This window comes from Heptranchias perlo, chromosome 8 (genome assembly GCF_035084215.1).
Source record: "Heptranchias perlo isolate sHepPer1 chromosome 8, sHepPer1.hap1, whole genome shotgun sequence".
NCBI lineage: Eukaryota > Metazoa > Chordata > Chondrichthyes > Hexanchiformes > Hexanchidae > Heptranchias > Heptranchias perlo.
Genome location: NC_090332.1, coordinates 16,455,047 through 16,468,796, shown reverse-complemented (window position 1 = coordinate 16,468,796; position 13,750 = coordinate 16,455,047). Strand labels below are relative to the sequence as shown.

Sequence of the window (13,750 nt, the reverse complement as noted above, 5' to 3'; positions counted from 1 at the left end):
TTGTTTCACCACCCAAACCATTAATCTTTTCAACGTACTTACCACCCCCTCAGTAAAAAGTTCCTCCTGTACTTCCTATTTTCTTCTGTTGTCCTTAATTGATTTATGCTTAATTTGTCTAAATTGTTTTTAAGATAATGGTCATTTTACTAAAGATATTATGGATTAGAGTCTAGTGCTGTGTACACTAGCCTTAGAGTTAACATTGACTTCTCAAGACAAACGAGTGCTGCACAATAGACCAGTAAGCCCCTCCACCACTCCAAATCTGTTTCTTCCTTCAAGATTCTCATTAAAATCCACCTTTGACCAAGCCCTTCCCAATATCTCTTTCTTGTAGCAACCAATTTGAACTCCAAAGCGGTCATGTTCAAACCAAGCAACGATGGAGGATTGAATTCATATGGCATTTTTACTTTTAACACAATCAAGAATCAATCTCAGACCATGCAATTAGATCACAGTCACAGGCTGAAATCAAATTATCTACCAGTCAATTTGTCAAGTCCTGATATAAGTGCCTACCCTATGCACACCATGAAATAGATGTTACTTTTGCTTTCCTTGGTAATGCAGCATCTATAGTATTTATTAATTTCCCTAACACTGCAAGGAAATAATACCCCTCAATAATAAAATGAAATGCCCCTGCACTGGTCAGCAGCTGTTACTCAGTTTATATTGGCTCAAACAAACCAATGTAACAATTGACTTCTTTCCAAGTTGTCTTTAAAACAGAAGCAAAAAAGTTTCTTTTTAAAAAAAAAGCTAAAATTTCCTATACTTGAAATTAATTGCCTTCTTCCAAGATATTTTATAAAGATAGAATCAAGTTGTTACCTTCTTTACAAATTAATATTTGCATTCTAGAAGCTATTTGATAATCACTGGATTGCACTTGTCCACTAATTTAGTTGTACACAATTATAGGCTCACAACCCATTCTGCAATTTGTTACTCAGTTAATATGGTTGTCAAAAAGCCAAAAAGCCTTTAGCCGCCTTTTATTTTATACTTTGCGAGCTGCTTGCTACTGAGCAACGATTAACATCTGGAACACAGACTGGTGCACATTCAGCCAAAAGGGATGGGTGCAGCTGGGCTAGATAGTTGTAGTCTCACACATTCATTTATGAACGGTCACAAGTTGGATGGACTGGCTTCCAGTGTAATACAAGAAAGGCCCATCACTCTGGTTGTCATGCCTCTGTCACTTCCAACATTTCAATGCAAATAGGCTTACTATAATGTCAATGCAGTCTAAATAGATCTGTAGGTTTGTATTGGTGAATGATTTTGCTGTGGAGACCCAGACCCAAAAAAAATACATTTCCCAATATTGAAGTTATTTGCTTCAGGGAAGTCCCTTCTTTCATCCAGTGACAGAGCATAATTTTCAACTTCACTACCTGAGGCAGTAAGCTGGTGGAGCAGATTTCCCACCTCTTGTGGAACTAGCTTGATTTTTGTTCCATTGAGATTAAATGGAACTAAAATTGGGCAGGTTCTATAATGGGTGGGCAAATTGCTCTGCCACATTATCACCCAGATGGCAGTGTTGAAAATTACCCTCCCCCGCAGGTCTCTTAGGTACACTGGAAATGTAGTGTAGCTCAAAGTACATCTTAGTACCTGAGAACAGAGACAGGCCCATTTAATTCAATGGCAACAAGAAGCTCATTTATTGCCCTAGGGCAGGCTACTAGAACAGTGTAGAGCCCTGTGATCTACTAAAATTACTTGTATGTATTGGATACAGCAAGGTTTGAGGAATTTCACCAGCATGTGACAATCTTAAAATGGTAAGCTGTTTTAAAAAAAATTAGAACTTTTCAAATTCACTGAAAACTTTGCATTAACTTTGGACTGTGCAGCAGTGATTGGTTGGTGGAGCACATCCTTTTCAGGTACTCAGCCTCTGTGAATTGACTTCCAGCATTTACACTGTTAAAATCAGTTTTCTGTAACCCAATGACTGACTTATAGACCCTCTGCTGTCCTATAGAAACCAGTTTTAACAAAAAAAGGCCCTAGGATCCAGCTCACTGACAGTTCTAAATCCAAAAAATTTAGAAAAAAGTTTTGTATTTAGACAGCAAGGTGACCTAGAAGTGATATGATTCACTTCATTTAAATTTCTTTAATCTGGGTACAAACAAAAAAAAAAGTCAGCTAGTTTATGAAAAAAGGGCCCCTTAAAGAGCATTGTGCACTAGTGTACAAAAAGTGTGGTTATACTGTTGAGAGCTGCGCAGAGTTATAGGACAACAAAATATAATTTATTCTATGGGAAGCATTGTTCAACTTGAGATACAATTAACATACGATTGTTCTCTTCCCCTCAATGGTACAAACAGGCAGCACTGAACATTTAACCCTTAAAGTGGCTCCCCTTTCATCAGCATTTTACAGAACATACTGCAGTACATGGTCTCTTAGCAACCAGGCAACCAACAGCAAACCTAAACTAACCAATTACAATACTCCCTGCAGTCAAAACCACAAGAATTTATTTTCCCCCTCTCTTGCTGCTTTCAAGATGTCACATCTTAAAATGATGCCAACATGTGCCACATCACTGGTACAAATGACAAGCCTTTATTTACTGACCTATTCAAAACATTTAAATAAAAAAAGTTACACTTGGCTTGTACCCAAGTAGGAACAATCTGTGCTGTATTTTAATCTGTAAAAAGTTAAATATTTTTGGCATTTAACTTTTTTTTCTACTTTTGAAGACAACAGTCTCTGTCGTTGGGACCCTATTAACCTGGTGACCTGTAATTACTGAATGGTTTCTTACTTTAACACACATTTGTCATTCATCATCGAGCTGTGTCTAAGCATATCTTATACTAGGCTGGGACAGCATCACACCAATCAAAAGGTGTCGTTGTTATTCAAACAGGCCAGTCACGGAGAACACCACGTCCCAGTACACTGGATATACATTGTGTCAATTACACAGACAGGCAGAAAGAAACCCAAAATGGCAGAGAGAGAGAGAGAGAGAAAATATTAAAAAACATAATTTTTTCCCCCCTTTTTGCTGGTGGGGTTACGTGTAGCGTGACATGAATCCAAGATCTTCTGCTCGACGATTTTGCGTTGTCGTGTGTCTCTTCGGGTAAGCGTTCTCCAAGGCGGCCTTCGAGACACATGACAAAGCAAAATCGTCGAGCAGAAATTGATAGCCAAGTTCCGCACCCATGAGGACGGCCTCAACCGGGATCTTGGGTTCATGTCACGCTACACGTAACCCCACCAGCAAAAAGGGGGAAAAAATTATGTTTTTTAATATTCTCTCTCTCTCTCTCTGCCATTTTGGGTTTCTTTCTGCCTGTCTGTGTAATTGACACAATGTCTATCCAGTGTACTGGGACGTGCTGTTCTCAGTGACTGGCCTGTTTGAACAACAACGACACCTTTTGATTGGTGTGATGCTGTCCCAGCCTAGTATAAGATATGCGATTTGAGAACCTTTTCACTCATTCACCTGACGAAGGGGATAATCTCCGAAAGCTTGTGATTTTAAAATAAAATTGTTGGACTATAACCTGGTGTTGTAAGATTCCTTACAATTCTTCATATTGAGTAGACAAAGTTTTGTAGACAATACTGTGTGCAGTTTTGGTCTCCTTATTTAAGAAAGGACATAATTGCTTTGGAGGCGGTTCAGAGAAGGTTCATTCAACTGATTCCAGGGATGAAGGGATTATCTTATATGAGGAAAGGTTGGACAAGTTGGGCCTGTATACACTGGAGTTTAGAAGAACGAGAGGTGATTTTATTGAAACATACAAGCTCCTGAGGGGATGAGAAGGGGTAGATGCTGAGGGGATGTTTCCCGTTGTGGGAGAGACTAGAACTAGGCCACAGTTTAAAAATAAGGGGTCTCCCATTTAAGATGGAGATGAGGAGAAATTTCTCAGAGGGTTGTGAGTCTGTGGAGCTCCCTTCCCCAGATAGCTGTGGAGGCAGGGTCATTGTATATTTTTTATGGCTGAGTTAGACAGATTCCTGATTAACAAGGGAGTCAAAGGTAGACAGGATTAGTGGGTCTTTGGGAATCTGGTAGTGTCTCCAAAATTGCTCACTCTGCCTTCTTCTGTGAAAACGCCATTGCACCCCAACCCCATAGCCTCAACACTGCTGGAGCTCAGTGATCTATCACTGTGCCTGGCATCTAGTACCACTGAAAGCGTAACTGAAGGAAATATATCCTCTGATGCATTTCCGCCATCTAAAATCACCCACCCACACGCAGGCATTATTATGGGTCCCACCCCTGAAACTGCCAGGATTTCTGATGGAGCCAAGAGACAGAAAACTGCCAGTTCAGAGATCTGCCCCCACCCCAATTCCCTCTTCCCCCACCCCACTCTTTTGCAGATGCGCTCTCCCCAGCTGCGGGAATTTCAGGACCCGGATCTCTTGCTGATTGTAAATACTTGCACATAAAGATCATATACATAACCTGAAGATTATTAATTTACGCCATAATATACCTCATACAGATTTATAATAGCACATTCTCGCTACGTTGATCATAGACTCAGATGCAATTTAAAAAAACACTCCTTACTTCAATCAAATTGGTGAAGTTAGTGTCTGAAAAAAAAATCCACATACCAAAGTCTGAGAAACCAGTCCAATCCCACAGCAATCTGGACTGCATCAAGTAGCACACAATATACATTTAGAAAAGAAACTACAAAACTACATTGATTGAGTGGATGTATTGTTACTTGGCATGAAGTTTCCAGTTATAGACCAAATCCGTAGAGCATCTGCACCAGCTTAGACAGCAAATATAAATAAGTGTTTGGGAAATTTATATAAAATCTGCAGCAAGTTAATATGCAGCCAAATTTTACTTGTAGGTGTGCATGATGAGAGCAAGGGAGCAACAGAGCGCGAGCAGTGGGAGGTTGGCAGTGGAAGAGATAAATTACAAACTACAGTAGTGCTTCCTCCAACACCAGGAAGCTTTAAAAAAAATTTCAACAAATACAAGGACAACATTTAAAAAAAAAACACGATTGCTTCCAAGTCCATGTTTATTGATTCATTCCATCTTGCTGAATTTGTTCCATGCTGCCCATTGCAGTTTCCATTTAAAGTCCATTCACTCCACGGTAGAATTTTCACGACAGAAATCAATCATGCCATGATAATGTTGCTACAAAAATCGAAATCATTTTTGCTAAAATCCATGCACTAAACAATTTGGAGCAATATCATAATTATAAGGTGGTCTCTGGTAACATAATGGCTCTTTTACAACATTAGTATAAACCGCTAGTCATTTAGCAAACAAAAAACTATATGTAGCCTTTTAGGTTTCCTGTTCTAGAATGTGTGAAAACATATTGATGAAAACATAGGCTCATGTGGAGCATAAACACCAGCATAGACCAGTTGGGCTAAATGGCCTATTTCTGTGCTGAAGACTATTAATTCTATGTAATAATCCAACATGAGTTCCCATGTTTTTTTTTTAAAAAAAGGGTTAATTCTTTAATTACTTCATTCAGGAATTTTTTCCATCCCGTCAAAATGTACATCCCCTGTACCTTGGAATTTAAGCAGGTGTACTGCAACATTACAGAACCAATAAGAGTTATTTCACCGCTTCACCACCAGGGCTCCTGCTCATTATATAACGACCCTTACTAGAAGGCATAAATCCGTGGATATCTGGTTAGGTCAGGACCAAGCTTGGCTTCATGCCTTTGACTAACAGAAGTTGTCACTTCTACAGAAAGAATAGCAAGTTGAGTGAGGGGACCACAGGATGCGAGTACTCCTGTAACAGGACTTTAGCATAATCCAGCACCTTTGAGAGGAGCGGGAATGAAAACATGTCACATGATTCTTCAAGGTTTGAGTAAAAAGATCATATTTAATTTTTTTGAACTGGTAAGTTTTAAAAAAAAAAATTTCTTGCTAGAATATAGTTCCATGGACATGGACTAGCCTCCAGTGCCTCACCCAAGTGTTTGTTATTTATGTTCAAGTCTTGATGGCCCAATTGCATTTCCAGAGCCAAGATCACGTGAAGGCAATGAGGGGGGGAACCTACCCAATTTTACCATCCTTAACCTCAGTGCTGTGGCCAATTGTAATGGCCCCACCATTGCCCCAGTTGAAATCAGCCAGCTCAGCAGGGATCAGGGATTAAACTTTACCTGGTTTTACAGTGACTCACTGAGCTAACAGGGCAGTCTAACATTTGTTTTGTTAAAAAGGCAGCTAAAATATAAAAAAGGTAGCTAAAATATAGGGTAGCAGTGGAGGGTCACACAGTAATATATTTACTTTCATTTTCACCCCCACACGCACACCCCTCGATAACCCAATTACAAAATGTTGATGTGGATTAGAATTGAACCAACACAATTGTTTCAAAATGAAGTCACTTCTGCTCTGGCATATGGGTCTTCCCCAACTTCACGGGAATGAAAATTGTTAACCCCTTAGCACAATCCAGCACAGAGAACAAAAAACAACGTTGTGACTAATAAGTCAGACAAGAATGGCAGGAAAAGTTTAGATCAGCAAAATCGTTTGATACCCATGTCAGGTACTAGTAGTCTGTCAAATCACATTAAGTTGAATGAGACTGCGTTCTGGTTTACAAATGTGACTTACTCTCCATGAACTTTGTCTGACAATATTCTCCCTCCTGAGGGTTGTACCTTCTTGCTGCTTCCACGGGCACCAATCACTCAAATAGCTATTTTACATATGCAAGCTTGGACAGTGAGTGTCGGCAGGCTATTTGCTTACAGGGGACAAGCCAAGTCAAGCCCAATTTAGACTACACGTTTGCACTCCCCACAGGGACCATAGCAAATTTTCCTCTCTAATCCAGAAGCACTGTGATCATTGTAGTGCTCCTACTGCCATGCCAGTCGAGATTAGCTAATTCAGAATAGGCCAGGGATCGAGCCTGGAACTTTCCTCAGCCGTATGATCCAGATACTCACTGGATAAAATCAGCCAGTGAAGCCCCAACATTCTCCACCCTCATTTCCCATTCTTACGGAGTGTAGTTCCATGCATTTCAAAGTTTTTGTGAGCTTATCATAAAAATTTCACTTTTTATTCCTTCAATGTTGGTGGTTATTTAACAGCAAAGGATAGTGACATTCATATCATTTAAATGAGAGCTTTACACAGTTTTACTGTCATTTTACACATTACATTCATACTTTGAATGGTTATTCTAAAAATATTCATTCAAGCATTAAAGAAAGAGAGAAGATTTTCTTGCCAATTACCAGAATTCTAAAATAGACCTGATTCTGCCACAATCACCCTAATCCACTAAATTAACAACCCCAAAGACTATGCAATATACAGTTCCATATTAATCAATCAGCTGTGAGGAAACACTGCCAAAAATCTGGCTTCAGGCTAGATTCAGCAATTTACTCCAATCAAGCCAGCTTCATGCCAGATGAGATGTATGTGGCAGATTACTTCATCAGCACAAATACTACCACCACACTGGTGCTGCATCTGAACACAGAAAATGCTCACTCTGCTTGTCTACCCTAAAGGCCATTTACTCAGATAATGGGTCAAAATCCTCTGAATTGCTTCCTCAATGTGCACGAATGGCTACATCACCACCAATTTCTCAGTCAAACAAGGGGAGAGGCAGGCCAGCCTTCCTGTTTAGCACCTCTACCCACAGCTACACAAATGAACCCTCACAGACATGGGATAGAGCACAAAATATCATTGTTTATATAGTATTCTGCTTTATACCAAGCATTCTACCACTTTGCTCTCCAGCATCCTTTAACCCAGAGATCAAGAGAAAATCATTGCCTGAAATTAAGCTTTCCCCGTCCCCCAAGAATCTCTAGCTGGAAATGGAGACAAGTACTGACCGACTAAAACCCAATGCACAAAATTCTCCTCGCAGAGCCCCCCCCCCCACAGAAAATATCGGCCACCACCTGGAACCATAACATTAGAAATAGGAGCAGGAGTAGGCCATACAGCCACTTATCCAGCTCTGCCATTCAATGAGATCTTGGCTGATTTTCGACCTCAACCTCGAAGGTAAGTATACCCTGCCTTTAATAAGGGGACCAAAACTGTATGCAGTACTCCAGGTGTGGTCTCACCAAAGCCCTGTACAATTGCAGCAAGACTTCCTTACTCTTGTACTCCAACCCTCCTGCAATAAAGGCCAACATGCCATTTGCCTTCCTAATTGCTTGCTGTATCTGCATGTTAACTTTCTGTGCTTTGTGTACAAGGACACTCAAATCTCTCTCGACACCAATAATAGTTTCTCACCATTTAAAAAATATTACGTTTTTCTATTCTTCCTACCAAAGTGAATAACCTCACATTTCCCCACATTGTACTCCATCTGCCACCTTCTTGCCCACTTAACCTGTCTATATCCCTTTACGGCCTGTGTGCCCTCCTCACAGCTTACTTTCCCACCTAGCTTTGTATCATCAAACGTGGATACATTACACTCGGTCCCTTCATCCAAGTCATTAATATAGATTGTAAATAGTTGAGGCCCAAGCACTGATCCTTATGGCACCCCACTAGTTACAGCCTGCCAACCTGAAAATGGCCCATTTATTCCTGCTCTCTTTTCTGTCCATTAACCAATCCTCTAACAATGAGCCCTTATCTTGTAGAACACCTTATCGAATGCCTTTTGAAAATCCAAAATATACTACATCCACTGGTTCCCCTTTATCTACCCTGCTAGTTCCATACTCAAAAAACTCCAGTAAATCCCTTTCATGAAACCATGTTGACTCTGCCTAATCATTAGGATTTTCTAAGTGCCCTGTCACCACCTTTTTAATAGATTCTAGCATTTTCCCCCAATGACTGATGTCAGGCTAACTGGCCTGTTGTTCCTGGTTTTCTCTCTCCCTCCTTTCTTGAATAGCGGTGTTATATTTGCTACCTCCCAATCCACTGGGAACATTCTAGAATCTAGGGAGTTTTGGAAGATCTGGAAACACCTAATAGCATTACAGACTCCAACAACCTGGAGGAATGCACACATTACATTGAGAGGACCGTTTAGTCTTATGACACAACCAAAACCTTCCAGAGGTTCTCACCACAATGAGCTTCAGGGGTTGGTACGAGATGAGCAGCACCAGATTGCCAAGTTGCTCCACAAGGACCAAATTGCGACCTTTCCACAGCTGACAAGTTCTACTTTTCCCAGAGGATTTCTTTTGCTACACCCAGTTGCAACACTACAACTTCAAATCCAGTGCAAACAAGTCTTACTAGAACTGGTCAAAATACAGAATCTTTCCCCTTTCTCCCCTCCCCCCCCAACCCCTACCACCAAAAAAAATCCCTAGGCTTATCACATGTCCCTACTCTATCATCCTCCAGATCATCGGATGACCCTGAAATCACAGAGGACTTAGATCCCTTACGCCCAAGGTAGCAGTGGAAGAAAGCATCAAGGCCAATTCGCATGATCACCACCAGTAGTGGGGTGATCTACTCAAAATACTCCATTGCCCACGCTGATCAAACGAGAGCTGATGAAATGGTGCCATAAGGTCACGCTCCAACACCCACTATGACCCTACACCTGCCTCTAGTTCCTACAGGCCACCAAAGCTACGCTTAGTCTTACTATGCTTTTATACCCACGTTTCATCTTAGCTCAGTTGGTAGTATCCTCACGTCAAAGTCAGAAGACTGTGCTCTAAGCCCCATAGAATCTAGGCCGACACATCGGTGCAATGCAGAGAGTGGGTCACATTGCCAGGAGTGGACGAGATTTTAAACCAAGGCCTTGCCTTCCTGCTCTGGTGAATATTATACAGTCATGGAATCTTTTCCACGAGAAACAAGGAACTGTTCTTGTATCCTGGCCCAACATTTCTCCCTCAACCGTCACCACCGAAAACAAGATTGGTCATTTATCTCATCCCTGTTCGTGGGACCTTGCTGTGCATAATAGGTACTGTATTTATGCAAATAATTTCACTTCAAAGCTAACTGATTGTATGTGAAATGCTTTGGAAAGTTTCAGAGATAGGTGATAAAATGCTACATAAAAGCAAGTTCTTTGTTCCTTTACTGCCAGCATGGCAAGAAACCCCTGCCACTTGCAGCCCCACCCAGCTTTTGTTCCAAACAGTGAGTGCCTCCCAAATTTTGGCAAAACTCAGCATCCCCCACAACAAATTTGGGCAAACTTGTGGGACATCTGCCAAGCAGAGCAGGTAGCACTCAGACTACACTTGGGAGCTAAAACACCAGGAGTTACACCCAGGCCCACTAAATCTAAAGCTCCACATCCAACAGGATCTCCAGGCCAACCTGTGAATAGTCAGATCCCTGCCCACCTTACAACTCCCGCCCTCCCACCGATCCCAGGAGCCTCCTCCACCCAGGAACTGAGCTTTTCACTCCAAGTGACCCAAACTTCCTGACAAGGAAAGACTCCAATTTTGCTAACTTGCAAACAAATGAGAAAAACTTGATTTGAAGCTATGATGTATGTATCGATGTACATTGAAACCTAGAAAGCAGCATGTACTCTTACACTGTGCTCTGGACAGACTCAAGTGTGCAAATTCTTCTGCAACTCAAATGTTCAAGTTATGATTCTTTAGAAAAAAAAATTGCCAAATTTAAGAATTTAATCTCGATATTTTTGTGACGAAACCCAATTCCATTTTAGACCCCTATGAAAAAGGGGTTTATGATTGAATAAGTTAAATTCCACATTTGATACATGGGATTTTCACAGATGTTTCAGGAACCACATTCTGTAATTTGATCCATTTTTCTATAAAACTGCAAATCAGAAGCCTTACCCATGATTAAATTCACTACAATCAAACAGGACAAGGTATCTTCAATAGAGTTCAAACATCCTTAACAGTCAATACTTCATTGGCTGAATGAATTTAATTTACAAATGGATCATATATAGCCTATAAGTGCTAAATGTAGCAACGAAACACCATTAATTTGTTTATATTACATTTACAGATGCAAAGCTCCATTTTGTTGAGTGAGCTTTTAAGTCAAACGGTTACAAAATTGGTGTAAACTTAACTACACTTAGAAAGTAAATCCCACCTCCCAAGCCTAGTTGGAAATCAAATTCCGAAGTTAAGCAATGACTCCCAGTTTTTGAATTTGGGTACAAAAACTTCAAGCTTAAATCATCCATAAATCAGACTAGGTTTTTAATGCTAACTTGTCGGATTTTGTGTTTTAGAAATGCAAAGCCAGTCACCAAACTCTCATCCCTGAGATTGTTGTTGCTACAAGATTAGAGATTTAAATTTAAAATAGCTGAAAGTCAATTTTGAATAGTTTCCTTGCCCTGCTTTGTAGCAAATATACCAACTTTCCCTTTCAGTGACACTGTCCACATTTCAGTGACTTTCAATGCATGGCTGGTGAATTTTCTAGCATGACCAATTTTGGTTTAGAGACAGACTTTAACCAAGTACAGGACAATTGAAGAGATAGTGGAACCTCTTCAATAGTTACAACCCGAGTAAGACAAACACTTACCAGTGAAGATCTCAGGGTAGCAGCCATCAGATAACGAAGCTCTTTTCGTAGGTTCCAGAGGTAGAATTTCTGGAGATCCCGAATGTTGCAAAGTATCCACAGACCCTGCCTTCTTTATACTGCTTCCCTTTGGCCGTTTTAACTCCTCTGTCCAGTCAGCTGATCGACTGAGCAAACCCGTCACACTGGAGAATCTCTGCTGTCTGGTTTGTTCTTTGCCCCTTTTTTGTTCAGCTGCACGTTGCCTCCTCTGAAACAGAGGGCTCTGTGACGGCGAAACGGAGGGCGAATTACTGGGAGAGCTCAGCTGCCTGGTCGTCGTTCTAACAAAGATGGCATTAACCGGAGGATACGGCCTGGCCACAGTTGATGCTGCTACAGGAAAAGGCCTACAAGATCGGAGCGCGCTCACAGGAGATTCTGGCCTCCGTGCATTAACACGGAGGGCACTGTTTTTAATTGCAGAGCCAGAGGCATCAAAAAACACGTCTGAATCATAGCCTGTGTGGTTACATGCTAGCACATTCTCAGCACTGTAATCACCGTCCTTCTCTCCAATGGAGCTTTGATCATAATCAGTTAAATCGGCTTCATGAGAGAGACAGACCTGATCAGGAGTTATACTGACATTCGGATAAAAGTCAAATCCATTTTGTGTCAGTGCCACATCACTTACAGGACCATTGCCCACCTTCAGGCTGCGTTCAGCAGCAGTTGCTATGGAAACCTGCCTCTCGTTTACTGCAGTCTTTAGATGCTCTGCATTTCCACTAAATCCGTTATATTTAGGTGACGTGCCATAGGATTCCTCAGTTTTAGTCTCAGTCTCACCCTGCTCCTGCCGGCTCACAGATGCAAGGCTTCCTACCTTGTCTGCTTTTGAAGAGATATGCTCCACATCTGGAACATTTTCTTTGTCATCAATGTCTGCCAGGGCTATAAATTGCTCAGTTAGTAGGAGGGTACTTTCAATTTCTTTCTCTGGTGTTTGCCGTTTCGCAGCAGCTGCACTAATTGACCCCTGCTGCAGCTTAATGGCATGCTGAATATCCGAGAGCAAATCCTCATGTTCTGTGGCTGAATGAAAGCTGTAAATATCTGTATCCGAGCCAGAGCTAACCCTTTGTCCGTCCTGGAGCTCCGAAGCAGCTGGGAGGCTGTCGTTGGTGATGTCTAAATGCTCAGCTTCGGTGTCAGACAGGCCCCCTTCATCAGCAGAAATGCTTATATCGGGAGTCTTTGTAACCGAATGCACGCTGTCTAATTCTCCAGTTTGCAGGGCCCGATTTTCCAATACATCATCTTTCGATCCGCCTGTGCCATTTTTACCCCGCGACAGCGGTTTGCGCTTCCGAATGGAAAACACCGAGCGAGAAGAGTCGGATTTTTTCCTTTTGCTGCTGTCGCCTCCCTTGCCGTGTTTCGCATGCGTTTTCCTACCTCCTGAACCTTTCTTTGTGCCATCAGCATCCTTGGGCCTAGCGTCTTCCACACATTCCTGCCCATCACCTCCAGTCTTTTTCAGCTTCCCGTCCTGGTTCCCCATGCTGGCGGCGTTACCGAACGGCCAGAAGCTCTTCCCCCTCAAGCCATGCTCAGCCTCCCCTGTCCTGTCCGGTGCCGAGCCGTTTGCAGTAGTGGCACCTCCCGCAGATGCAGGGAAAACAAACGTTTGCTCGGTGCCGAAGATTCTCCCATCTGCTGTTGCAGTCTTTTTGCATAATGTGGTCCCCTCCTCTGGGACATGCTCAGTGCAGTTCGTACTTCTGCACAGTCTGTGACCGAGCAGCCCGGCAGCCTTTTCCACACAAGGCAAGAAACACTTCTCGGTGATGTTGTCAGTCAGTCTCTCAACTGTGTGAATGGCTTTCATAGCGGAGTCAGCATTTCTTTGAAAAAAGAGAAAATCCATCGGATAAGGTCAGAGGCAGCCGAGGATTCACGTCTACCAGCTGAAGCTTTGAAAACACGGCAATTGTTTTCCTAGAAGGGAGAAAAAAAGGATTAATTACACACTGCAGAATTAGTTTAAAAATAGAAAAGATAAAAATGTAATGCATCTGTAGTTTCTGTTGCCATGGAAACCGATTACAGCTCACAAGGATAAAGCACCCCAGGGAGATCAAAACAGATCAGAGACTCCCCTCCCCAAAAAAATCAATTACAAGCACCCTTGTTTTTTGAGCAAATGTGC

General features: G+C 41.8%; 1 protein-coding gene across 1 annotated transcript in view; it reads right to left on the bottom strand.

Annotated features, from left to right (window-relative positions):
- LOC137324303 (formin-2-like) overlaps positions 1-13,102 on the bottom strand; it is a 315,087-nt gene extending 301,985 nt beyond the window's left edge. Inside the window, exon 1 of the mRNA XM_067988446.1 lies at positions 11,557-13,102. Coding sequence (XP_067844547.1) covers positions 11,557-13,102 — 1,546 coding nt within the window. The remainder of the gene's footprint in view (positions 1-11,556) is intronic.
- Between the last annotated feature and the right edge of the window lie 648 nt (positions 13,103-13,750).